The sequence below is a fragment of the Stenella coeruleoalba genome (assembly GCF_951394435.1).
Source record: "Stenella coeruleoalba genome assembly, chromosome: 1".
In the NCBI taxonomy this organism is placed as follows: Eukaryota; Metazoa; Chordata; class Mammalia; order Artiodactyla; family Delphinidae; genus Stenella; species Stenella coeruleoalba.
In genome coordinates this window covers 109,496,966-109,524,721 of record NC_137169.1, presented here as the reverse complement: position 1 = coordinate 109,524,721, position 27,756 = coordinate 109,496,966, and the positions used below count along the sequence as shown (strand labels likewise).

General features: G+C 42.1%; 1 protein-coding gene across 1 annotated transcript; it reads right to left on the bottom strand.

Annotated features, from left to right (window-relative positions):
* Positions 1-8,980: 8,980 nt before the first annotated feature.
* On the bottom strand, positions 8,981-22,406 carry LCE7A (late cornified envelope 7A; the record flags this gene model as incomplete). Its single annotated transcript, XM_079943466.1, has 2 exons — positions 22,143-22,406; positions 8,981-9,385 (listed from the first exon to the last, which is right to left on the bottom strand). Exon 2 carries the CDS (start codon positions 9,362-9,364, stop codon positions 8,981-8,983), a length of 384 nt encoding a protein of 127 aa, XP_079799592.1. The 5' UTR covers positions 9,365-9,385; positions 22,143-22,406.
* Positions 22,407-27,756: the final 5,350 nt, after the last annotated feature.

Genomic DNA, 27,756 nt, shown 5'->3' with positions numbered 1-27,756 from the left:
ACAGACCAGCGCTGGGAAAGCAAGGCTGGATGCTCAGAGGGAACCCAGTCCCAGAGTTCTGTGCCTTCATATGGGTCAGTGTGCTGGTTCCTCACTAGGGAGCCGTTTTCCAGATAGAAAAGGAAAGACCGGAATATGTAAGAATTTTGCCTAAGGTCTCTTAGCTAATGAGGAAGAGTGTGACCCTTGGCAGCCGAGTCTGAGTCCAGTGGCAGGCACTTCAAGAACTTCATCTCATGAAGGGTTACAGCCAGCCTGAGAAGTTGGTGTTTTCATCCCATCTTACCTATCAGTATGATTGAAGTTCAGAGATCTACCTCAGTTGCTAGTAAGTGGATTCAAGTCAGGTTCCATCCCAACCCAGAGCATGTGCTTGGTCTGGTGTCCAACATGGTACCCAGGGACCCAGGTGCAACAGGACTATTTCTAGGGTGACCGACTATCTTGAGACAGATGGATCTTTTGTCTTGCCCTTCCTGAAAGCATCATCCCCCCCACGCCCCTCAGCACGTAGGAAGTGTCTGCCTTGGGGACGTTTCCAGCAAAGGAGACAGAAAGGTCATTGCTCTTGGCATGGAGGACCGAGTTCCAGGTCTGGCTCTATGACTCCTGAGCCAGGGGGCAGGGCAGCTCTCTTCACCTCTCTGACCTTTATCTCTTCCTTTGTGTGGGGGCAGCGTTAGGGGTGAAGAGGAAACAACTGGACCTTGTAGATGTCCTCTAATTCAACCATTCAGGGCTTCTGTAATCTCCCGATTCTTCTAGGAGTAGGAAAAACCCAAACAACTCTTTCTTTGCTCCTTATCAACCCACCTACCTCCCACCCAGGAAATCCAGGAAAGTCCTCCTTAAGTCCACACACCTAGGACTCAATATATGGCCCCTAGGGCAGCACCGCTATGGTTTCTGCCCAGTCCCTCTTATGGCACGTGGACGAAAGCCACTGGGAGGTCCCAGAGCAGGACAGAGTGTCTAGAAGTGGCCCAGAGTCAGCAGGCAGAGGGACCTGGGGTGTCTTCTAGCCCAGGGCGAGACGTGGAGGAGAAGAAATGAGCAAGCACCCCGGATGGGGGCTCATCCCACAAGTCCACACACCCACATCAGGGAGGTGCCAGGTCTGTCAGAGCCTGTCACCCGGGTGGAGGAGGATGTGTGTGGGAGTTCAAGTGACAACTGCTGAGATCAAGTTGCCACCACCCTCCAGCCTCCAGAACCCACAGATAAGCCACTGGCCCAAAATGATTTTTCTTTTTTTTTTTTTTTTTTGATTTTTTAAAATTTTTTCAACTGCGTAGTTTGTGGGATCATAGTTCCCCGACAAGGGATCAAACCCAGACCCCCTGCAGTGGAAGTGCAGAGTCCTAACCACTGGACCACCAGGGAAGTCCTTCCAAACTGTTTTTTTAAGCTGAACCAGTTACTGCCGTGGGCTTTCCACTAGGCACACACACTTGTGTATCTGTGTGTGCATGTGTGTACCCACCTGTGTGTGAGTGTGTGTGTGTGTGTGTCCACGCAGAAGCACAAGAACAAGGTAGGAAGAACTTGAAGTTTATGACCATGACTGCGTGGCTGGACCAAACAGATTTCATTGTATTTGTTCATCAGGCTTTAAAATTGGAGTCTGTGTGAATAACTCCTAAGGAGATTGCTTCTGTCCTGGCCTCAGTCCCTCCTGCCGGTGGATTCTTCCCCGTCCTCTATCCCACCCCTGCCCTGCCATCCACCACCCCCTCCCAGCCCTACTCCAAATACTCCATCCGGTGCTGAGAAAGCCATGGCTCTCATCTTTCTGTTCTTTTCTCTGTGTCGTGAGGATGGGGGGACTCCTGGGGACAGGAGTTACAACTCCCCCTCACACCAAAGGCTCCCTGAGGGTTCCCTGGGTGGGACGGAAAGCCTTACCATCCCCTCTTTGCCACTGAAGGCAGATCTGGTTCCCGGAAGGTGTGCGGGATTCTTACATTAGGTGGTTCCTGGAGGAAACCTGTCCGATGACACACTGTGCTGTAGACCCAGGGCCTCGGCTGTCTCAGATGATGGGTGTCAGGCCCATAGCTCAGCCCTTGCTTCTGGGGATCCACCTCACTCAGCTCGGGTGTGCAAGCTGGGCCCCACTGAGCTGGGCGTGGGGTTTCTCTGGGGGAAGGAGCCACCGCCATGAGCCTGAGGAGGATGTCACTGTGTTGCTTGCTGCTGGCTGAGGACAGACCGGGGTGGCTACCCTTTGGGGTCCACTAGGCTGTGCATCTCCTGAGCTAGAGCACCAGGAGGAAAAGAAATCTGAGAAGGGTCACCTCACGGGGTCCCTACCATGGGTCTGCACTCTCCACACTCCCAGGTCCCTGGCAGTCTGGCTGCAGCCTCAGCTGGGTCAGGGGCAGGTTCTCACCTGAGAGGCAAAAGTGACTTGTGGGGCAGGGTGTTGGCCTCAATTCAGTTGTGACCTTATGCCTGCCAGTTATTCAGGAACTAATTCTGTCATCCGGGAAGAGGTCTCTGCTCAGTTTTAGGCACACGACACTGGACCAGGACTCCTAAGGGGTGGGAGTAGGGCACAAGTGACACAGTCCCTCCCTCCAGGTCAAGAGACGCTGCAGAGAGGCTGAGGTGGCAGAGTTCTGCCCTGTCGATGCCCTGACTTGCCCGGGATGGAGGAGGAAGGAGAAGCAGGGCAAAAGGAGACACACAGATATGAAAATAGAACCCAGACATCAGCAGGAAAATGGGGAAAAAGAGGGGAGAGTTAAGGGCCATAGGAGCCTTGCTCGGTGCCTCCTCCATGGTCTTTGAAGCTGTTTGACAGAAAGTCTGTGTGCACTTGGGCTCCCTGGAGCCCTGGGGGCTGAGCTTGTGCATGTGCGTGTGTGCGCACGCGCACGTGAGCGTGTGCAAGGAGCCTGGTATCTGGCGCAGTCTCCGTGTTGTCAGAATCTGTCCCATGAGGGGGTCAGACCTGAGACCAGGGTAGAGAAGAAGGTGGGGGTGGGAGGGAGGTGGGGAGTGGGAGAGTGGACAGTGAGCCCTTTAAAATTTTTTGTTGCTTTTCTCTGTGCATGTTTTGCTTCCTTTACAATTTCTTCTCCCTGCCTCTCTGTCTCTCTCTGTCACTGTTTTCCATTCTCTCTTTCTCTCCTCCTCTGTGTCTGTGGCTTACCTTTATCCCTCTGTAGCCAGTGCCCCTGGACTGACAGTTGGGAGCCTCCTGTCCACCAGGAAGTCCAGCATGTCAGACTCCATCCTTCCAAGTCCAGGCTGGGCTGTTTCTACAGGGGCAGTTCTCATCCCAGTGGCCAGAGGGTACCCAGAGCTCCCATCCAGGGGTTCACTTGGCTGCTTCCAGACATCCCCTCCCAGCACATTCCCTTTGGGCAGGTCCCGGGAACAGGTCCCGATTGGGGGTGGGGTGCTGCATCAAAGATGGAGAGCATCTTAGGAATCAGTCCTGTGCACTAAAGCACAGGGAGGGAAAGGACAAGGCCCTCAGGTCCCATGCGTTCTGAGCCAGTGCTCTCTCCTTTGTCTCACTGCCCTCTCCTTGACCTCTGCCCAGCAGCCCAGCCTCATCTCTAGCCACTGTTCCTTCCATGTCATCAGACTGGCCCAGAGCAGATCCCTGCTAAATCCTGCTGGCCTCTGTCTGGATCTTTGTACTGCTCTTCCCATGGCCTAGAACACCTATCCCCACACCCTCACTGAATATTACTCAAACCTGAAGTCTCAGCTTACACATCACTTGAGGAAAACAACACTAACCCGTAGGGTTTGTGGCCCTGATATAAGCTCTTGGTGCTCCCTACACTTCTCGCTACATGTTTATCATGATTTCCCTAATTGTCTGGCTTCTCCTCTGGTCTGTTAGTTTCATGGGCACAGGCATCCTTGCTGTCCTGCTCGCCACTGTTCTCAGCATCTAACACAGTGTATGACATTATGTGGACTTCAGTACTAAGGAATGAATGAATGGATGAATGGACAGCCATGAAGGCAGGACCCATCGACAAGTTTTCTCTGGGTTACCTGCTCTGGACACTTCTTTTTTGTCTCTTTTCAATTCGTGGTTCTCATGCTTGGCTTCCAAAAACTGTCTTCCCTGGACTGGCAGCAGATATGCCCCCGCCCTCAGCAGCCTAGTGAATCCATGACTATCAGAAGTCAAATGGTTTCTGTTCCCTCCGGATGCCAAGCTTCTGAGGTTCTAAGCCTCTGTGACCTTGTCGTTCTCTCTCCCCAATATTCTGTGACTGTGACTGACTCACCGGCACCCCCTGCTGCCTGGATAGCAGGGTTCCCCTTGGTTTCTTCTCTCCTGAAGGGCACAGGTAGCTCTTGAGTAAACCCATAATGAGTTATTTGTAGTGAGGTGGATGGACCTAGAGTCTGTCATACAGAGTGAAGTAAATCAGAAAGAGAAAAACAAATACCGTATGCCAACACATATATATGGAATCTAAAAAAAAAAAAAGGTCATGAAGAACCTAGGGGCAAGACGGGAATAAAGACACAGACCTACTAGAGAATGGACTTGAGGACACGGGGAGGGGGAAGGGTAAGCTGGGATGAAGTGAGAGAGTGGCATGGACATATATACACTACCAAATGTAAAATAGATAGCTAGTGGGAAGCAGCCGCATAGCACAGGGAGATCAGCTCAGTGGTTTGTGACCACCTAGAGTGGTGGGATAGTGAGGGTGGGAGGGAGGGAGACACAAGAGGGAAGAGATATGGGAACATATGTATATGTAAAACTGATTCACTTTGTTATAAAGGAGAAACTAACACACCATTGTAAAGCAATTATACTCCAATAAAGATGTTAAAAAAAAAAACATAATGGTTCGATTACCTAAGACATAAGCCTAACGCACACATATGTACTGTCTACTGTCTACCAGGCTCCATCCTGAACATGAAGTGTACAAGCTCAATAGCTGACATTCTCAAAGCTCTTTTAATTCTGTGTAGAGACAGTAGACGGCGTCAGTACTGTGTGATGAGAATGATGGCAGGGGAAGCACAGGTTACCAAGGGAGCACATGGGGTCGGGTTTGGGGTCTGGCATGCTTTCCGGAAGGAGTGATGTTTAAGCAGGGATTGGGTGCCAACGGGAGATAGAGAGTGGGACATGGAGGTGTCCTGTGTAGGGGAGAAGCTCGGTGTGGCTGGAGCACAGCGGGGAGAAAGGAGAAAGGGTGGACACGGTACCGATGAGGGCCTTATACGCCATGGGAAAGGGTTTGGATTTAACCTGAGGACAATGGGAGCCACTGAGGGGTTCTAAACATGGGAGAAACAAGGATCCCTTGCGGGGGGTAAGGACTCTATTTTATTCATTTCTAGCTCAGCATAAACACCACACCCCTCCACCTGGGGCCCTTTGCTTGTACTGGCTGGAATAGTCTCCCCAAGAGATCTTCATCACTAACTCCCTTGCTTCCTTCAAGTCTTGGCTTAAATGTGGCTTTATAAGTGAGATATTACACCCTCATCTTCCTATTTAAAATTACCATCTGCCAATAGAGACACGGATGTAGAGAACAAACGTATGGACATATGGAAAGAAGGGGTGGAGGTCAGGGGTGGGATGAACTGGGAGACTGAGATTGACATGTATACACTAATATGTATAACTAATAAGAACCTGCTGTATACACAGGGAACTCCACTTCACTGTACAGTAGAAACTAACACGACACTGTAAAACAACTATACCCCCAATTAATTAATTAATTAAAATTACAATCTGCTACTCTTTCCCTCACTCCAATCACCTTTATACAGTTCTACTTTCTTTTCCTAGGTAACACTTTTTGTATACATACAATATACTCTACGTATAATTTCTTTGCTCTGTTTTTGTCTATTGTCTTTCTTCTCTCACCAAAATGTCACCTCCAAATGGGCAAAGTTTTTTTTTTTTTCCACACGGACTCACCTCAAGCTTCTAGAATAGTCTCTGACATATAGGGAATAAACAATGTTGGTTGAATGCATGAATGCTGATTGTTAGTTACTTTTTTGTGTGTGGGCTGTGGTCTCTGCTATAACTCCGAACTTCATTTGCACAAGGTGAGAAACCTGTTTTTAAAGTCTGTTCTCCAAACATCATCCAAACTAACAGAATGTGTCCCTTCACAGCCCCACTCCTACCTCCTATTTATTTATTTTTTTTTTGCCTCTGTCATCAAAATTAGGGATGATTATGACCATCTTCTTTAGTTATAGGAGCTAAATTTATTGGTGATGAGAAAATTGAGGCCAGTTTGCTCTGTAATGGAGCAAATCCTTGTGGTCTCTCACTTCTGGGTTCAGGTCCCTGAGGCCCAGCTTCCTGTACTTCTCCTTTGATATTATCCATTATTATCATATATTTATTTGGTTTGAAACCCAAAAGGTAAAAAGGATACACAGTGCAATTTCCCCCTGCTACTCCAATCCCTTCATCCAATAGCAATCAGTTTCTCAAATATCTTTCCAGGGGTATTTTATATGCTAAAAGCCACACACAAACATGTATACCTTTCCTTCTTTTAACAAAATAAGAGAAACTCCACATTGTTTTGCTCACTGCTTTTTCTCATGTTGGGGATCATTCCATTTCGGTACATAAAGAGTATCTTCATTCAGTTTGCTGTCTGAATAATAATCTAGAGACACATGGGAATTCCCAATTTGAGCTCTTGCAAACAATGCTGTGGTGACACACTGTACATACATCGTGCCTCGGGGAGAATGGATATAGCATACATTTCCCTAAGTGCAGTTGCTTCCTCAAAAGATAAAGCTGAGAGACGTTGTCAATTTTTCTTCCATGGATGTTTCACCAATTTACATCATTCCTCACAACGTGTAAAACTGCATATTTCCCCACAAACTCACACAATGAATTCATTATTAAACTAATTGTGCTCTATCAACCTGATAAGTTAAAACTGATATTTCAGAGTAGGTTTGAGTTTTTCTTAGTAAGTCAGCTCAATTTTCTTTCATTATGCTTGGGAGCCATAATATTTCTTTTTCTGGAAACTGCTCAGTTATGCAATTTACGTGATACTTAATTAATTTCCCCTATATATTTGGTCCCAGCTTTGAGCTTCCCATTGAGTCCTATTGATCTGTCTGTATATTCATGGTCTAGTACCACACTATCTATATAACAGCTTCATAATATATTATAAATATATAATATCCGGTAGAGCTAGTCCCTGCAAATTACTCCTGGTTTTTAGAATTGTCTTGGCCATTTTAATATTATGCTTTTGTGCTCAACATCACTAATTATTAGAGAAATGCAATCAAAACTACAATGAGGTATCACCTCACACCAATCAGAATGACCATCGTCAAAAAATCTACCAACAGTAAATGCTGGAGAGGGTGTGGAAGAACTGGAATCCTCTTACGCTGTTGGGAGGTATGTAAATTGGTACAGCCACTATGGAGAACAGTATGGAGGTTTCTCAAAAAAACTAAAAACAGAGCTACCATATGATCCAGCAATCCCACTCCTGGCATATATCTGGAGAAAAACATGGTTCGAAAGGATACATGCACCCCAGTGTCCATTGCAACACTGTTTACAATAGCCAAGACAAGGAAGCAACCTAAATGTCCATTGACAGATGAATGGATAGAGAGGATGTGATACCTATATACAATGGAATATTACTCAGCCATAAAAAAGAATGAAATAATGCCATTTGCAGCAATATGAGTGGATCTGGAGATTATCATACTAAGTAAAGTAAGTCAGACAGAAGAAGACAAATATCATATGATATTGCTTATATGCAGAATCTAAAAAAATGATACAAATGAACTTATTTACAAAACATAAACAGGCTCACAGACTTAGAGGACGAATTTATGGTTACCAGGGCAGGGGGAGGAGGGGGGAGGGATAGATTGGGAATTTGGGATTGACATGTACACACCGCTATATTTAAAATAGATAACCAACAAGGACCTACTGTAGAGCACAGGGGACTCTGCTCAATATTCTGTAATAACCTAAATAGGAAAAGAATTTGAAAAAGAAGAGATACATGTATAACTGAATCACTTTGCTGCACACCTGAAACTAATGTAACATTGTTAATCGACTATGCTCCAATATAAAATAAAAATTTAAAAAAGAACCATAGTCCTGAAGGATGGGCAGAGCATTGCTGTTGCCTATGGCCCACTGTTGGGTTGGAAAAAGTACCTTGAGAACTTGCCCCCCAACCCATGGCATTTGTCCCATTAAATAAAGGAGGAAAAGAAACCACATAGGGTGGATAGCAACACCAAGGCCCAAATGTCTCTCGGGGGTATTATGCTCACTGGACCGTGGTGTACATTCCCACCAGATTCTCGCGCCTGTGTGAAGAGAAGGCATGAGGGACTCAGTCAGGAGGATTCACTCAAGGAGAGCATTTTTCATGGCTTTTTGAACTGAGATCTGAAGACTACATGTACCCCTGTGGCATTTCCTTCTTAAGCATGTGATTCCCCCAAATAAAAATGATCTGGAGGCTAAGTTCTGGGACTGGGAAGTATCGTGTCCTTTATGAGTAGGAAGAAATTTCAGTGATGGTAGCAAATGTGGCAATAGCAGTGGAACAGGGTCACTGATACTTTGGGAACATCCCCTTCTTATTCCCCTCTGGATATTTTTTTCACAGCCCTCTCAGGCTGCTCAGACCCAGGGTCTACCTAGAGGGAATTTCCCATCTGGTGGCTATTTGTGGGAATCTGCTTAAGGAATCCAGGTTCCTGGAAGCTCCTCAAAGCTGAGGATGGGGGAAATCAACAAACTCTAATTAGTTTTGGGTGCCAGGAAAGATAAGCTTTATTTGTGCACACTGATAAGGCTTTGGGAAGTAGAGTTTTCTCCAGCGTTCAGGTCTTCTTGACCTAGGACCAGAGCTAAGGCCAGGAAGTGTGAGATTTTCAGGAAAAAGAGGAATCCATTATGTACACATCTAGGCAGCTTAATTCAGGAGGAGAGGGACGAATAAAACCGAGAGTGAGAAGTGATGTCAGCTCCAGACTGTTCTTTGGCTGTGGCTCTTTTGCTCCTCCAAGGTTGCAGATCAGCTGTAGCCCCAAAACTATGGCAGCAACTGGAACATCCAGAGGGTTCCACCTCACAGCAGTTGGAAGGCTGGGGCTGGCATAGGTAGACACTTGGAAACCGGTGGGACACCAGAGAGCAGCAGCTTCCAAAGCCAGAAATACAGCAGCTGGGGACACAGCAGGAAGGGGCAGGAGGCGGGCAGGGAGCCAGGGCCTGAAGAGCCTTTGGGGGGTGCTTGGGTGGATATTTGGGGAGGCACTTGGCAGGGAGCTGGTACTTCTGCTGGTTTTGTTGGCAGGACATCTTGGAAAATGTTCAGTTGCTCTATAAAGCAATGCAGATATTTCAAAAGTTCAGTGATTATAAATCTCATTTGTATCAGTATTTTTCCTACAGAGTCTGAAGTTCTGTAATTGATTTTGTGGTTCCAGGACCCATGTCTTTACAGCAGATTAGCCCTACTTTCCTGGCATAGGAGAAATCAGGCAGTTGGTAAGTTAGACTTTGGTAACACCTTCTCCTACCTGTCCTGGTTCTCCTACGACTCCTGACTTTAAAGGCAGTAACATAGGGCACTAGGCAGTTTCAAAAATCGTAAGTTTTTTTTATAATGTTATCTGGTTTATGCATTCTAGAAACCACATGTTTAGCCTCAGCCCATGGTCACTCCACCTGTTTTCATCATCTCCCTTCTTTTCATTCTTACATCATGGGCTCTACCTTCAGCCCTGTGTGGCTGTCTCTTGTCCTACCAAGTAGCCTCCCCCACCACTGGCCCAATCTCTGGTTACCATTTATCCCCCCTAGGATTGCTACTTCTGAGCCACACCAACGATCTTCATGAGCCTTATCTTCCTGCAATTACCAGGTAGTTCCCATTCTCTCCAACCTGTCCCATTCAGCTGATGTGTGGCAGTCCCAGCCACCCCCAAATTGCCATCAGATCAATGAGGACACTCACCTTGTTCTTCTACCCTTGGGCAAGTGATGATATGTCAAATGCAATGAGGAGATAGTGTGATCTGACGTCTTTTATACATATCTTGCACCTAACTCAAGGGAATAAATCATGTGAAAGCTGTTCTCAACCAGGTGGTTATGATGACAATTTCCCACATTCAAGTGGCTCCGTCACTTTGTCACACTGGGTCACTATTGGATGTTCATGAGTATCTTTCCAGAGCATCCCTCCCCTCCATAAGCCCTGGAATTATTTCCATAAAGATGAGAAGATCGTGATTTATAAGGGAGTTTATAATGGCGCAGCTTCAGGATTGAATTTAGGGTTTCTGGAGGAATCCAACTCATGCTTGAGATAAAAATCTAAAGCCACAAATGTTGGGTCACCCGAACATATGAAGGAGTTTCTGAAAACTCGATCAACAGGTTTGGGACCAATAATCCAAGCACACTTGGGCCACAATCAAAGGCTCAGTGTATCTGATTCAGATCCCGAAGTGCCTAAAACATTGACCAACAATGTAGACTCATAGAAAAGCCCAGCTGGAAAGGATTTCAGGCCACTATTTACCCTCCACACATGGATGACGAAACTGAAAGCCAGAGCAGATGAAGGAGATGCTCTGAGTCCTGCAGAGTCTGAACTAGAAGCCAGGTCTCCTAACTCTCTGAGACCATGAATCCAGCCACCTCTTTCTTTGATCACAGTTCCTTGTTTCCAACTTCCTTCATTATATCCACTGGAACCTACTAGAGCCCTGCCCACCAGCAACCTTTCCTAGTTTGCTTTTCTTAGTTCATCATTTCAACCACTCTTTGGCCAATATAATAAACTTTCTTGCCCCTTCGGCTTGTTAATGCACTTGACGGACAAAACCCAAACCCTGGCTGAATCTGCCCTGCTATGCCTAGCTGCTATGAAAATTAAAAACAAAACAAAAACAGATCCTTTGGAAAGTTGGCGTTATCTTAAGATCATAATCATCCACCTGGTTGAGCCCAAAATACTGCTTGGCAATCCTGTATACTTCTCTGAATTTACTGCGCACACACATCACGCCTTTCCTCCTCTCTTGAACCTCTGAAACACTTGATGCTGCCTCTAGATAGATGATACTGCCCCTACTTCATGGGGTAAACAGCACCCGTCAAGTGTAAAATACTCCGCTTCCTACCACCAAGTCTACTCATGCCTGCAACCATCCTTTGTGACTTCCTGTGTTGGAGAAGGATCAGCTCCTTTTCTTTTCTAATGCCTGTCCCTATTCCTTTGCTCTGAATCCTTGTATCTCCTATGAAATGCTCCCACAGTTTACGGTATTTCTCATAACACCATGCTTGTATTTATTTTTCTATATCTGTCATCCTGGATAGAGTGAAATGTCAGTGTTTGCTGGTTCACTCTTTATCCTCAGCACCTACACAATGCCTGACATCTTGTAAGTGCTCAAAAAGTATTTGCTCAGTGAATTAATGAGCTGTGGTTGAGACAAAAGTCTCTCTCCTTTCACTCCTGGAGAGAGAGTACCTGGGAGGCCAGGTTAGCAGCAAGCAAATGGGTCGGGTGTGGGAGGCTGCTCCCAGGACAAAGTCATCAATAAAAACGAACCACAAGAACTTGACAATGGAAGTCAGGAATCTAGTCCTGGCTCTGTTACTCCCCCTGGGTTTCAGAGGAGACTGGACCAGATGGTCTCAGTACATCTTCAAGTGTGTATTTGCATTTATGAGCATCAGACCTCCAAGGATTAACATCCAAGTGCTACCTTTCCTGGTTTGCTGTTTTCCCTGAACTTATTTTATCTGAGGTTGGGAGCAGTGGTGAACTTGATGAAGAGGGGAGAGATGATGGCTGGTGTGTATGTGAGGATGTGAAACATTGCAAGGTAAGCCACATGATGAAGAAGCAACCCCATATAGTCTAGTTATTTCATCCCACTTATTAGAGGAAATTATTTAACTTGTCTGGTTGTGACAAAAGAGAGTATTGTGTATATATGTGACTCTTGCTTAATCGTGTCCCTCCTATCTAAGAGTGTGAGCTATTGAAGCCCAGATCTGTGGGATGGGCAAAATTATGCTCCTTCTTTGCATGGCCCCCACTAAAATATTACAAATAATTTTCAAAGATTGGAAAACATTGTTCTATTGTATTGATCCAAAATCATCAATGAATTACTGTTTAAATAATGAAAAATTATTTATCCCAACAGAAACTCCTTTCTTGGAGTAACTTTGAAATGACCATTTTAATGACATTAATTTTTCACTGAGTACCTGTTAGGTGCAGGATTTTGTGAATTCGAAGATTAAGATACTTCTTTGCCCTTAAGGAATGAATGATACAAGTGGGATGATATGAGAGAAAGGAAGGGAATTAAGATTTATTCTCAACCTCTCATCCATCAAACATGTTATTTTCATTATTCCAACACATTATTTCTTGAGTTCCTTGCTGTTAATCCCACGTTACAGATAAAACAAGACTGAGGCTCAAAAACAGAGTGCAAGTTAGTCAGGGGGTGAGAGGGAAACAGGCATTCTAGGTAGAGGGAAGCAGAACACATGCATAGGCACGGAGATGTGAAAGGGCTTGATCTTTTCTGGAAACAGAGTAGCCATACTATTGGATAAAAGCAAGAAGTGGGACACTAACTGGACAGAAAGGAAGGGAGGGTCCAGAGCATTAAGAGCTTTACTTGCTGGGTTGTGTACTTTAGCCTATAGATTAATAGCTTCCAAAATTATATCCTTTGGAACCCTGTTACCCAGGTTGTGCAAACATCACCTCTTCAGAGAGCCACACCTGCAGACAGTATGAGTTGCTCTGTTGCTCTGGGGGTGCTTCCAGCCCTCCCTCCCTGCCTCCACCCTTGCCTACGTGTCAGTTTCATGTCTTTGCATGCACAGAAGCTGGAAGAAGATGAGTCTTGGAATTGGGGCACTGGCCTTTGAACCATGGGTATGTTATTTAGTATTTTTGAGCCTCGTCTCTCTTTTTCTTTTTTAACCTGTAAAATAGAGTTAACCATAAGAATCTCATAGAGCTATTTAGTGTAATAATGCAAATAATGTTTGACAAGTAGTACATTGAAAATACATTTTAGTTTCCTTCCTTTCCCTCACCATTCTACTGATATGGGGGTTCCTAAAAACTTTGAGTCAGATTTTAAATGATCGTTTATCCTAAATTCTTGACAATTTGGGCTACCTGAGAGGGGGAGCCTGAGCAGACAGCAATCTGGACCTTCCACTTACCCCCTGTTGCAATAGAGTCATTGCACCTTTACCCGCTTTATGTATTAGAGGCAAACAATCAATTTCATCCGAAAACTAGATCATGCTGCCTAAAAACTTTTGACTAGAGACAACTGGGTCCTCCTTGACCTTTTAATCAAAGGAGGGACATGATGAGATTTTTATTTTAGAAAGATTACTTGGGTTAGGTGGCCTTAGGTGCCTTGATTTGGTTACTTAAGCTGAAGTCTATGGTGACAACCAGGCTACAAATCTGATGTGAGGATCAGAGCTGGACTCGGGGGAGCTCTTTGTTAATGAGCTTGTAGACAGAGGGACTGGTTGGAAGGTGATGGAGGGTCTTCTCTTCCTCGAGGGCTGTCTGGACCTCATATATTCCTTGACTCTATCCTCATCTGCCCAAGCACTTCCTCACCATCCTGCCTGCCTGAGGATTCAAGCGTGCTCTGGATTCCTGCTGTCTTGGGTGTGCCCTTAATGGAAGGGTGAGGTACCAATCAGGCCAGCATTGGTATGCATGAGATTCTTATCAAGCTAATTCCTAAGTGATGAAATAAAGGAAAATAAGGATCTTCTTTCTGACTTGAGTGGTCAGATCTTTGAACAGTCCTCCTATGGGACAGAATTCCAAATGGCAGGCAGACATGTGGGTCTGACTCTGGCAAACTGCACTGGGAGAGGATTCATGGTCCTCTCAATGGCAGTGGGATTCACACCTGCATTGCTGAAGGACCCATGCTGCTTGTGCTTTCCTTGGGGTAGAAGGAACAGTCATGACCCATGTTCAATGACCTGGCCCCGGGGGTCTGAGACCATCCCAATTAGTGGATGGAAGAAAGGGACAAGATCTGCTCAGCATAACACATCCCCATAACTTCTGTGACATGGTCACAAAAGCCAATCCCCCGCCCGTCTGTATAGTGTCGACTAGAGACGTAGGCCCACCATGTATAGGATGGTGGTTTGAATGAAGAAACCAACACCAGCATTGAGTGGGGTTCTGTAAGCTGTAGGTACAGTACAAACATCATTCTTTATTGCAGTCCCAAGTATTCCCTGGCTGCTGAGTCCTATTCCTGTGGTATTGGGGAACACACACCAGTGTCATCTGGTGCCAGTATTACGACCCCTCCTTTCTCTAAATTCTCCAACTGTAGAAAACTCCCTTAGAATGAAGTAGTAGGTCATCCCTGAGGCACAGGCCCAGTCCTGACACTGACCAGCTGTGGGTCATTTGCCTCTTTCAGGCCTCAGTGTCTTCACTTGTAAAGTGAGTGTGGTTATTTGTGTTGTTTTTATCTTGATCTCTGAGGTAATGATGAGACCTCTGTGCTTAGGGGCTGCTTGATCATATTAGGACCTGAGTGACTTTCTGATTAGTCATCTTTGACGGTTGTTGTGGTAACAAATGTAAGCATCCCTCTTTGAATCCTGGGCTCTACCCTGGCCCCTCAGTTGACCTCAGTGAGTAGAGCAATAACTAAGACCTCTTATTGCAGTTTGTATTTACAAATGTCACCAACAAATGATGCCTTTTAGTCCTAAGATCAGAAAGATGCAGAGAGATCACCTTGCCTATGCTTCTCCTCCAGGCAATGATCCCAAGAAGATATTTATAAATCTTCCAAGAAATGAGACACCACAACCTACAGCAACAGAGTTTCCTGCTCTTGTATAACTTCATCCCTCTCTTCTGATGTTCACCAAGGTGAACAGAACAGATCTTTGGCTCCACCATCCTCCCATACTTAGTGACTGCTGTACACATAATATCTCTGGCTCATCACAACCACATGCTAAAGACTTCACCATCATTCTCTCCACTGTGTCAAAAAGAGATAACCCAGTAGATTGTATCTTTCAGCTTGCAATTAACACATCTTAAGGAAAAGGCAGGGATGGTAATACCACCCCTCACTGAAAAGCCAGCTTCCAGTTGGATCAGGAGTGTTATCTTTACCTAGGAAGGACAGTTCTATGAAATGTAAGAGGATGGGGGCAGGCACTAAGAAGCCTCATGCAAGTTGCTCAGTTTGTGGCATCAGGACTTTCTGCTCTGTCAGTCTGTGAACCTGTAGTTCTAAGCCATTCATACTTTAGAGATAGTAGTCCCACAAGGGGAGTCCCTCACATTCCCCCACATTTGTCTTACATTTCACAGGTTTTACTTTCTCCTCTGAACAACACTGTGAGTTAGGTGTTACTGCCTATGGAAAAACTGAATATTGGAAAGTTTATGAGCAAGTGAAGATCACACAGTTCTAGGCTGAAGAATAATAGGGACCCAGCAAGGAACTGCATGAAGCAAGGAAAGAATTCTTTCAGTCTTGATCTTGGTGCTGTTACAGATCAGAGACTCTACACCTTCTGTGCATCTGAGCTATCTGGGAAGCACTGTTAAAATGCAGATTCCTGGTTCCCAATTAAGACCTATTGAGTTATAATCTCTGAGGAGTGGGTCCTAAGTATTTACATTGTTTAAATATTCTCTGGATGATTCTGCTAGTTTGGGAAATACCGTCCTAAAGTGTAATATGTATGTATGGTAGTACCATAGAATGAAAGCCAGCCCTAGAACCTTCGGGCAGCAGTGTTTCCTCAGCCTCTTAATCCCTTCCTCCAAGCTCCTCCAGGGATCTTCACAGGCAGTTAAAAGATGTAAGGAGCACTGTCAATTCACAAACTCATTCCACCTTGGAGGGGTCTTAGCAAACACCTAGTCAGGTGCTTATATCCCCTCTCCCATATGCCTAATGCTTTCTGGCCTGAAATGAAATGCTTTTATTTGGAGAACTCATTACCTCACAAAGTAGGCCATTTCCTTTCTGTTATTTTTGTTAGAAAATTTTATCTAATAAATGCATGAGATCAGATAATAAAGAAATAATGGCAATACCTCGAAAACCGTTCTTGACATAGAGTCAGTACTTATTCATTTGTTGAATGAGTGAATTAACTGCAAATAAAATGTGTTGTTTGGCTTGGTTATATGGTTTCATTTCACACATGAGAGTTGAAGGATCAGATAAGTCATTTCACAGAGTTAAAACAGAGGCAGAATTATGATGACACTTAAGGTCACTTGACTTCACCCAGTGTTTATGTTTGGCGTGGGCACAGGGGGAGCACGATCCTCTTGGGAGCACAGCATAGGGGTTAAATGTCTAGTATCTGCACTCGGATCACCCAGCTTCAAATCCAGGTTCCATCACTTATTATTTGTACAACGTTAGGCTTGTCACTTGTCTTCTCTGTACTATGACTACTCATCTGTAAAATGGTGATAAAAATTACATCTACTTCATAGAGCTGTTGTGATGATTACATAAATAATATGCATACAGTCGTTAGAAGTCAGGTTGTACATAGTAGGTGCTCTATAAATACAGATTGTTGCTGTTTCTTTTTGTGTTGTTGTTGGTATTATTATATTACTATTTGGCTAGTTCAGTGTCACTCAGTGCTGAGGGTCTATATTTTTATTTCTCTAAAGATTTATAAATAACAATGAATATCATGAGAACATGTCAGTGACTGGGAAAAGCTGGTTTCACGACACTCTTCCCACCTCCCACCCCCAACAGGTCCACCACCATCTCCTCCAAATATCCCCATGAGTCATGCATAGGTTGAGGCCGCAAGCTGTGACAATGGACATTGGGATGGATCAGGCAAAAATTCAGGGTTAATTGGAGTCATCTATTAGAAAAATGGCTCTCATATATCAGAGCTATTATATAAAGCTATAATGAGGAAAGTTCCCTAAAAATCATTTGCCTGTAGGGTCTGAGAGCAAACTTATTAACTAGGCACTAGAAAAATGAGTAGAGCTAGTGTTCGATCCAGGGACTGAGTTTGTATGGGGTTCAGAGTATGTCAATCCCTCTACTCCACTGGCAATCAAAGCAGGACAGAGAGAACCTGTCAGCGATAAGGGTAGAACTTCTGGGAATTCAATCAGAAGGAGAAGAATGGAGACATCACAGGTCCATGTCGAGAGGGCATACTGAAGCTCAAGGGAGGAGGAGGGATCCGTCAGAATTCAGGGACTTGAGAGAATTGACAGAGCATCTGTAGAGAGAGAGAGCAGTCTGGGACTTAGGTTCTGTTCTTGTTAGGTGTTAGAAGAAGCCTGAGCAGGTGGTTAACAGAGCAGTAAGATAGGTTTATTTAGCCCCCTTTATCTTATTTGAACATCATTTCACACCAGAATGAAGAATGGAGGTACTTTTATTATCCATGTTTCACAGATGGGTGAGTTACATCCTTTGTGAACAAAGCTATGACTAGACCTGTGAGACCTTCTGTTTTCAGGCTTCCTTATACTCTCAGTTGACCCTCTCTGCCATGTTAATAAGCAGGAATTTGTTTTAATGTGACTTGCTTTTCTCAATGGGAGGTAAAACAATGTGGTTGTCCTCCATCTGTAATTTTGTTCTAATAATGTTTTTAAGTGTATCCCTGATCATTGCAAACAATTTCTTTTAGAATCCATTGTTAGGAAGGGCAAGCCTTCTCTTGAAGACTATATGTATATGATAATTTGTCTCTTTAGATTTTATCTACCAGAAAGTTCAGAACTAATCATTAGTCTGAGGTATGGTAACTATTTAGGTCACAAATTTAATACTTGTGTGCTTTGATCTACCTATAGGCTGTCCCCTACTGTTTTCTGATCTCCTACATGTAGTTTTATGACAGAGATGCTATGTCCTCTCCTACCCTGATTCATCGAGAGAATCCAAACTGGTCCTAATACGTGCCTGGGTATGGAATGAGGCTTTCTCATGCCTATAGTCCCACACAAGGTGTCTGTGATCTCATGCTTTATGCCCAAGCCATGTGATGAGCTTGCTCCTGGGAAGTGAGTCTGCTAAGGCGGGATGGCGGAAGGAGGAAGCTGAGCAGAGTCTATGTTTAGCAGATGATTTCTGGGGAGTGGAATCTAGGTCTGGGGCAGAGAATATGCAAAATGAACCTGGATCATCTTATAATACCATAAAACAAGGAAGTGCTTAAAAAAGAATCCAAATGGGGTTAAGCCAAAGGGACACTGGAGCTCGCTGAAAGAGCTCCCATGGAGTGACAGTCCATTTCAGTTTAGTCCCTTGGTCTTCAGGATGCCTGGTCTCTATCCTGACCCGTCTTTACCCAGCTTCAAGGACCCTGGCTCACCATTCTTTCCTCTTTAATCAATAGTCTATATAGCCTCCAGAGGCAAGAAAAAACGTTGCTTGCACAGCATGAAATTACTTCTGGGCTTTTATAACTTTGTTTTCAAAACAGAGTATACCATTCCTGCATACTGGGAATGAACAAATAAGTGAATGTGTGGCAAATGGTGGGAGCTGATTTCTCATTGTTGGAGTAGACGATTACAGACGAACAAAGAAGGAGGCTAGGATAAACCATGAGACACTGAATTAGAGTTGAAGTCATCAGTATGAATTCATTTTCAGCTGAATATAGATACTAATGGATAACTATTGAAAGAATTGCAGACCTGTGCCTATACACTGGTTAGTATGCACATGTATATTTCAAAGCTCCATCCACTGGGAAGGCCAAGAAACAATGACACCCCAGTAGCAGTGAACACAACCAACACCCAGATCTTGGTTTATAATGTAATTTCCTAATAAAACAAAGCAGGGCTCACAAGACAAATAGCTGAATCTAAGACTGGGGCAGAGAATATGCAAAATGAACCTGGATCATCTTATAATGCCATAAAACAAGGAAGTGCTTAACAAAGAATCCAAATGGGGTTAAGCCAAAGGGACACTGGAGCTCATTGAAAGAGCTCCCAAAGCTGGAATAATATGAACAACAAAATAAATAAATTGGCATTGGATTAGAACCCAAAGTATAAAATAAATAGATACCCAATATCTATGAGTTCCTACTGATATAAATAAATGATTGAATAAATTTAAATAAAGAGAAAGAGAGAGAGAGAAACAGAAACAGATAAAACTTCCTACAGAAAAATTCCAAATAATTTGTGTAGCTACTGCCCGCTCAAGGAGATAGAGCATAACTTCCTACCCCTTTGAATGGGCTTTTGCATATAGTGGCTTCCTTCCAGAGAGGAGTAGAGAAATGAAAGGAAAAAGAGTAAACTTACAGTTTGGAAACCTGACAAACACTACCTCATCCAGGTGATCAAGGTCAGTATCAACAGCGATGTCATGTCGATAGTATGTACCGTTGATATGATGATATGATATGTAATATGTTATGATGAGAATGGCATTTTACCCCTGTGATCCTCCTCCCTCAAAGCCATAATCTCATTCTAATCATGAGAAAAACACCACACAAATCCCAACTGAGAGACGTTCTACGAAATGCCGGACCAGTACTCATCAAAATTGTCAAAGTCATCCAAAATAAGGAGAGTTTAAGAAACTGTCACAGTCAAGAGGAGCCTAAGGAGACAAGACAACAGAATGTAATATGGTGTCCTGGGTGGGATCCAGGAACACAAAAGAGACACGAGTTAAAAATTAAAGAAATCTGAATAAAATATGGGTATGGACTTTAGTTAATAATAATGTATCAATATTTATTCTTTAATTGTAATTAATGAACCATACTAGTGTAAGATCTCAACAACAGGGGAAACTGTTACAGGGGACGTGGGAAATTCTCTGTACTATCTTTGCAACTTTCCTGTAAATCTAAAACTATGTTAAATAAAAAAGCCTATTAAAACATAGAGTACACCCCAAATGTAAATTACAACTAACATTTGTGTCAAAACGTGTTACCTACAATATCATATATAATCCCCTCCACAGTCCCATGAAACAGATACTCTTATTTTACTTTATTTCTAAATGAGGAAACTGAGCCATAGAAAAGCACAGAAACTTGAGTAAAATCACAGAATTATCAGAGATTTGACATGGGTTCCACCTGACAGGGGTCTGAACTTAACACTCACTCTGTTAAGGACAGTTTGGCCTAGGACTCATACAGGGATGTAAAACTAGGATGTGATTTGATTGATTTTTAGAAAAAGTAATATATATAAATGAAAATTAAAAATCAAGTGATTCAATAGGTTGTAATATGAAAAAATGTGTCACTGTAAATAACCTGCTTATACCTTTATTTCTTTGCCTCCTTTCAGACCTATTTACTTCCCCCAATGAAACACAGTGAATGAAGTCCATGTTCATTGTCCCTTCCCTTCCTCCTCCTTATTTAGACATGGTTTTATTTTTCATACTACTATTGGCTACCTCTATAACTTTAAATACTATAACTAAAATTCTATTTCTTCACCTGCCAAGTTTAGGCAGTATTTCTTGCCTTCCACTAAATGAGTGGAAATTAGCACCACATACTTTCTTTCACCTCAGGATGATTTTGTTTTAATATTTTATTTGTGACAACTTTACAGAGATCAATAAAAACAATGACTTTTTATTACTATTTGTGCTATGTCATGAAGTGTATAGGATCTAGTAATATAAAATATGGTCTGCAGACGTCGTAAACTAAGAGCTGCTGAAAGCACATTAGACCTAGGGAGTGGGCCAGGCCAGCCTCACTAGAGGTTGATCACAGAGCCAGGCAAACGAGAGGCACGTCTGTCCTGACTGGAGACCCAGGGAGAGCTGGGCACTCTGAGGCAGGGGCTGTCCTGGCATTAGATCACTGGGCTCAAACTCAGTTCCCCTGCAAGAACTCCCTTGTTGTAAGGCTGGAATCCAGACTGGAAGAGGGTACACAATGCTGTGAAACCTTCACTCAGGGATCTTTCAAAGTCCTTGGGGAGCTCTTTAAAATATCTAGCAACTTGCTTTCTTTCTTTTTTTTTTTATTTACATGTTCTTTATTTAGTCCATACAATACTGCATTTAACATTTTTTTTAAATTAGATAAAAGGGCATATTAAATGTCAATCCTCTGTCAACATAAAATTTTTCTAAGTAGAAAATATTTAAAATGTGTAAATATTTAACATTCATTAAGAGTGTAAAGTTAGATACATTCTAAAGAAAAATGATGGTACCACTCACCTATTTTTGCTGGCCCAAGATTTCGTATATAGCACATTTTGCACAAAATGTGAAGTCTTTGTTTTTCGTTATTTGTTACTATAAAACAAATGTATACTGTGTGTACGATATTAAAATAAAGCCATACTAATGCAACACAAAAAAGACATTTATAATATTGACATTTCTGATGTACAGACATATTTAGAAAATGTGAAGATGCCAAATGAAGACCTTTATGAAGAAAACCAATGATCAAATTACTAGTTTATTTTCAATGTAATTTTGAAGTCAATTTGATACAGACTGAACAGTGTGTCAATGCAATACTATGTAAGTTGAACAATTAGTGGAGGGAATTAACTAGTACTCTTGTCAAAGAAAATTTGTTTCTGTCAAAACTTAATTTTTTTTGTTTTGACTTGGTGAATGTCTGTTTTCAATAAACAGCAGAAATTAAAAATAGAAAAAAATATTCTTTCACATTAAACTTTGTACAATCAACCAAACGTTTATATTTTGCTTTTTTCTTAAGGAAAAATGAGATTTCATTTCCAGAAATCTCTCACATGGACATAACTGAATATCTAAAATCAAAAATATTTAAAAACCTATCAACTAAATATGGAAGCTTAAGCAATGGTATATCAAAATTCCTAAGACATTGCTTTATACAATATAAAGCATCCTTTTTCCTTCAAAGGGAGAAAGCATCTAAACTTTTTTTAAAAGGATGAATTTCATGACAGTAAAATAGATAGATACTTGTCAAGTTTCTCAGAAAGTATTTCTTCTCACAAGAGGCATTCTTTTTCTGTACCTAGGGTAATTTTTTTTAACATAGTACTCACTCTTGCTCTTGAAAAAAGACATCCTTTTCCCAAAAATGATTTTCTTAAATGGAGGCATTGTAATTGCTACCAAGATGCAATTTTCCTGGAGGGTCTGAAAAAAAATAAAATGAAATAACTTTATAATCTTTGGCAATTCTAGAATTCCAACAATTTCATTCCTAGGCATATATCCAGAGAAAACTCTAATTCAAACAGATACATGCACCCCAATGTTCGTAGCAGCACTATTTACAATAGCTAAAACATGGAAGCAACCTAAATGTCCACTGACAGATGAGTTGATAAAAAAGATGTAGTATATATATGCAGTGAAATATTGCTCAGCCATAAAAAATGAATGAAATAACGTAATTTGCAGCACATGGATGGAGCTGGAGATCATTATACTAAGTGAAGTAAGTCAGAGGAGAAAGACAAATACCATATGATATCACTTATATGTGGAATCTAAAATATGATACAAATGAACTTATTCACAAAACAGAAACAGACTCACAGACATAGCAAACAAACTTATGTTTACCAAAGGGGAAAGGGGGTGGGGAAGGGATAAATTAGGAGTTTAGGATTAGCAGATACAAACTACTATATGTAAAACAAACAAGGTCTTACTGTATAGCCAAGGGAACTATATTCAATATCCTGTAATAAGCCATAATTTAAAAGAATATGAAAAAGGATATAATATATATGTATATAACTGAATCACTCTGCTGTAGACCTGAAACTAACACAACATTGTAAACCAACTATACTTCAATAAAAAATTTTTAAAAGTAGAATTCCAATTCTAAATTATTTTATACATACATATATATATATATATATATATATATATATATATTTACTGTTGTTTAAACAGCAAAATAGTGGAAACAATTTTAGTGCCAGATATCAGAGAACTAGTTATATAAATTTATGGCGTATTCATCCAATAGAGTATAATAATGTTGATCAATATTTTTTTGCATGGAAGAGCATTGACAATTACATTGTTAAGTAAAACAGCAGGTTATACAATATTCTGAAATGATCTTAGTTTGTGGTTGTTTTAAAGTTTGGAAATAGATCCATGAAATTATTAGCAGTAGTTATTTTTAGGTGATAAGATTTTTGGTTGGTCTTGATCATCTTCCTTATGCTTATCTACATTAACATATCTTGCATACACACAAGTACGTATCATTTGTTTAATGAGAAAAAATTATACGTTTAAAATTATAATTATATATAATTATACTGTATCTATATGACTAGGTATAAATATTTCACAACAGAGGCAAAATCAGGTCCTAGCAATAGGGGGGATGGCTAAGCTATGGAAATAAGCATCCTGTGTATTGGAAATGATAGACAGGCTGATACTCTGCTCTGAGCCTGGGTAATACAGTCTACTGGGTTGGGTACTTGGTTAAAAAAAATACTTCAGTGTCCCCCAGAAAATAAGAATCAGCTAAAATTTTCACACGAAACTTATACTGATAGGCAACATAGTTGAACCTCAAGCCTCTCCAGGCCTCTATACTTTCTTTACCTCAGGTCCCCCCAGTCCCAGACTGATAGACTCTGAGCTTGGGTATAATCTTTTGGTAGCTGGAGTTTTAAACCTTAAGTTCAGCAAATTCAGTTGGTTTGAGTTTTCATAAGGAATTGGAGTTATGAACTGTCCCACATTATCATCCTACACCTGGCAATACAGCCAAATTGAAATCCATGTCATTGGCAAGTACCCCATTTGCTTTGCATTCCATTGTGCTGTATCTTCCACCTGGAAGATCCTCCCTACTCATCCCAGCCCCAGTACCAAAGTCTGCTTATCCTTAAAGGCCCTGTTTAAATGCTTCCAACCCTACCCCGGGGAGCCTATTCTTCTCTCCCACAAGTGGTGTGCTCTCTCTGTTTTGAATTTCTCCTTCCAAAGCCCAGGAAGCCACCTTTGACCTACACCATTGCCGAGGACCAGCCCCAGCTGGACAGGATTCACCCAAAGGGGAAGACGGAGTCGGCGTGGACAGAGCACAAGACACCTCAGAGGATGCAAGGATCTGACAAATTTATTCTTCGTGATTTCAAAGCATTTATACTATAAAGTGATCTCATTTTCAAATTCAACATCCTCATTCCCACGCCAAAAACTCCCCCACATAGGCTACAAAACAAAGGTAATTTACATCAGCAGATTGATCAAAACAGGTTAGGTAATTTTCCCATCACCCAGAGTCTCTTTCATCTCCTGTGGTTAGGTACATGTTGGTCACATCTACGTCAGGAACACAGTCTGCGGTTTCATCGTCTTCCTTAGAAAATTAGATGTTCTTGTACCTGTATGTTCTTGTTCAATCAGCCAACTATTCAAAGCACAAACTCAAGCACATTATTCTTTTAACAATTATAAATATTTACAGACTATTTTCTTCTACCTTTATGATCGAAACTTATAAAAGGCTGCCAAATAGCCTACTCTATCTAATTTGCTATATACCCACTGTAGCATAAAACCTTCCCACCACCATACCCAAAAATTTCCTAACCTACCTCTACCTCCCCAGGAAGGCCATAACTCATTCAACTTGTTTTCTAAAATAGGCTTTTGCCACATAAATGCTTCTATTGTATTTCCTTAAACCTAACGCCTCAACCTGGGAGTGAAAATTTCAGGCATAATCATTAAGGGAGCCGGAGTAATCACAATCCCGCTTAATTTTACCCTAGGTAGGGGTCTTTCTCTAAATCCTCTATCAAAGCCGGGAATATTTATCACCTTAAACAAAAGCAGGGGGGGGGGGCAAGGGGAACCATACAGAGGAGAGTTTTGCTTCTCCATATTTGTACCTGGCAGTACCAGCTTTGCTTGGCACTATGGGTCTCGTCCGTGCTGAGACTCAAAGGCTCGTCCGTGCTGAGACTCAAAGGCACTTCCTATATGGCTCCCGGCATCTCCCCCTTTTTTATTTATTAGAACACCAAACAGAACATAGCCCGTACGAGGGCAGTTTTCTGTTGGCATGTCTGAGGCACCCTCCTGCGTGCAATGCCAACAAGGGCCGCAGGGTGCAAGGGCTGCCTCAGAATAATGGCTGATTCCCTATAGAGGTGCGATGGCGACAAGGCCTCTCTGTGCAAGGGCAATCAGGACAATGGATGATTCCCTATAGAGGTGCAATGGCAACAAGGCCTCTCTGTGCAAGGGCAATCAGGACAATGGATGATTCCCTATAGAGGTGCAATGGCAACAAGGCCTCTCTGTGCAAGGGCAATCATTTCGAATTATTCAGGGCGGAGAGCCAGGCTGCGGGAGAATCTCCTTCATTAATAGCCAGAAGTGCCTGAGTGAGCAGGACCCTATCTCGATGTGCCCTGATGCGCACACGACAGACCAACCAGAGACACAGCATAATCCCAAATACACAGCAGACTCCAAAGATTCCTACCCCCACCCACTCCCCAAAGAAAGAAAAGGCAGAAGAGAGCCAAGAGGCAAAATCTCCAAAGGCAACGGGCTCCAGCCCGGTAGCACTCAGTTGCACAATCTGAATAATCCTTTGTGAAATTCCAACTAATCTCCGAAGTTTTCTTCAACAATTCTCGTCAGTCTTGATGGCACCCAGATCGGATCTTGATCCTGAACGGAAAGTAAGCTAAGCATAGCCACAAAAAAATTAGCAGTCGTCAAAGGCAATTCTTGAGCATTCACAGCATTTTCAGCAGTCAGGCAAAGCTTTTTAATTGCTCCCCAGGTTATTGGAGCCGCTTCAGTGGTGGAGACAGCGTACCTTCTCTTTCGTGAACGAGAAGGCAATGAAGGTTTTTTCTCCAAAAGTTCTGGAGAAACTTGTACTTCTTTATCTTGTACTTCTTCATCACAGAATGATTTAAGTGACAATTGTTTTATCTGGGGAACTAACGTCGTAGCCATAGGGCTATTTGGTTTTACTTCCTGGGGATGTGATTCCGCCATCTCGGCAGTGTAATTTCTTTTCTGAAAAACGCTTCAATAAGTTCCCCACCTCAGGGTGTCTGATTAATCGATCAGGAATCCAAATTGGTGAATCAAAATTCTGGGGAAAAATACAAGCATATCCTCTACCACTAGTTAATAATGTATCTGGCCCATTCCATTTTCCTGTTAAAACATCCTTCCATAATACCTTTGGTTTTATATTTTCTTCATTTATCTCCCAATGTCTCATCATAGGAGTTTTCTCTTTATCATTCATATTTAAATAATTTAATACAAACATAGAATGGTTAAGTAAATGATGAGGAGAAAAATATTTTAAATCTCCATATTGCAATTTATAAATCATATTCTTTAATATTTGATTGGTTCTTTCAATTATAGCTTGTCCTTGTGGGTTATAAGGAATTCCTGTACTATGGGCTATGCCAAACTGTTGGCATAATTGCTGAAAAGATTTTGAAACATAAGCAGGGCCATTGTCAGTTTTTAACTTTCGGGGAATTCCCAAATAACTGAAACAAAACATCAAGTGCTGGCACACATCCTTAAAGGCCTCTCCGGTCCTAGCTGAGGCTACAATTACATGTGAAAAGGTATCCACACAAACATGTACATATGACAGCTTTCCAAAACTGGGTACATGAGTCACATCCATTTGCCACAGATCATTAGCTCGCAAACCTCGGGGATTTACTCCTTGTTGAGGTACATTAGTTTGTGTAGGGCACACAGAGCAATTTTTTACTATTTCCCTTGCTGCTTCTCTAGTTAGGCTAAACTGATATCTTAAGGCATTAGCATTTTGATGATGCAGCTGATGAGATTCTATTGCTTCTTGTACTTTATCCTCATCTACTATAAAAATTTTAGTCAGGGCATCAGCAGAGGCATTGCCTTCTGCTAAAGGCCCTGGCAATCCAGAGTGAGCTCTAATGTGGCCTATATAATAAGGTTGTGTTCTTTTCCATATACCTTTTTGTAGTCTCTTAAGCAACTTAATTATTGTACTCTTATTCTCAGGAAAGGCTGCTGTTTCTATTGCGGGAAATAATTTAACTATATATAAGGAATCAGTATATAAATTAATCTTTTTATCCCTGGTTAATTTCATCACTTCTATAACTGCCATAATTTCTGATTGCTGTGCTGAGCAATTTTCTGTATTTAATACTTTCTTTTCATTATTAATAATATAGGCTGCCCTCCCTGAGGAGGATCCATCAGTAAATACTAATATGGCCTCTTCCAAAGGTTTCATCTTGTAATATGTAGGGAAAACCACCATATGTTCCTTAAAAAACTGTAGCAATACACTTTTAGGGAGATGAAATAAAATCTGACCTCCAAATGAGGTCAGGGCTATTCCTAATGAATCTTCTAACAACAGCAAGGCCTCTAATTGATCTTTATTATAAGGTATAATTATGTTATCCATATCTTTTCCAAATAACTCTCTACTTCTCTTTCTACCTTTAATAATTAGCAAACTAACCATAAAAGGGTATGAGGCAACAATCTTTTTTGGACTAGCAGCCAAATGTATCCATTCTAAGGGTCCATTTTGCCATAATAATCCTGTAGGAATAACTGGAGTCCTTAAAATAATTAAATCCCAAGGTTTGGTATAATCTAATCTTTTAATAAAAACAT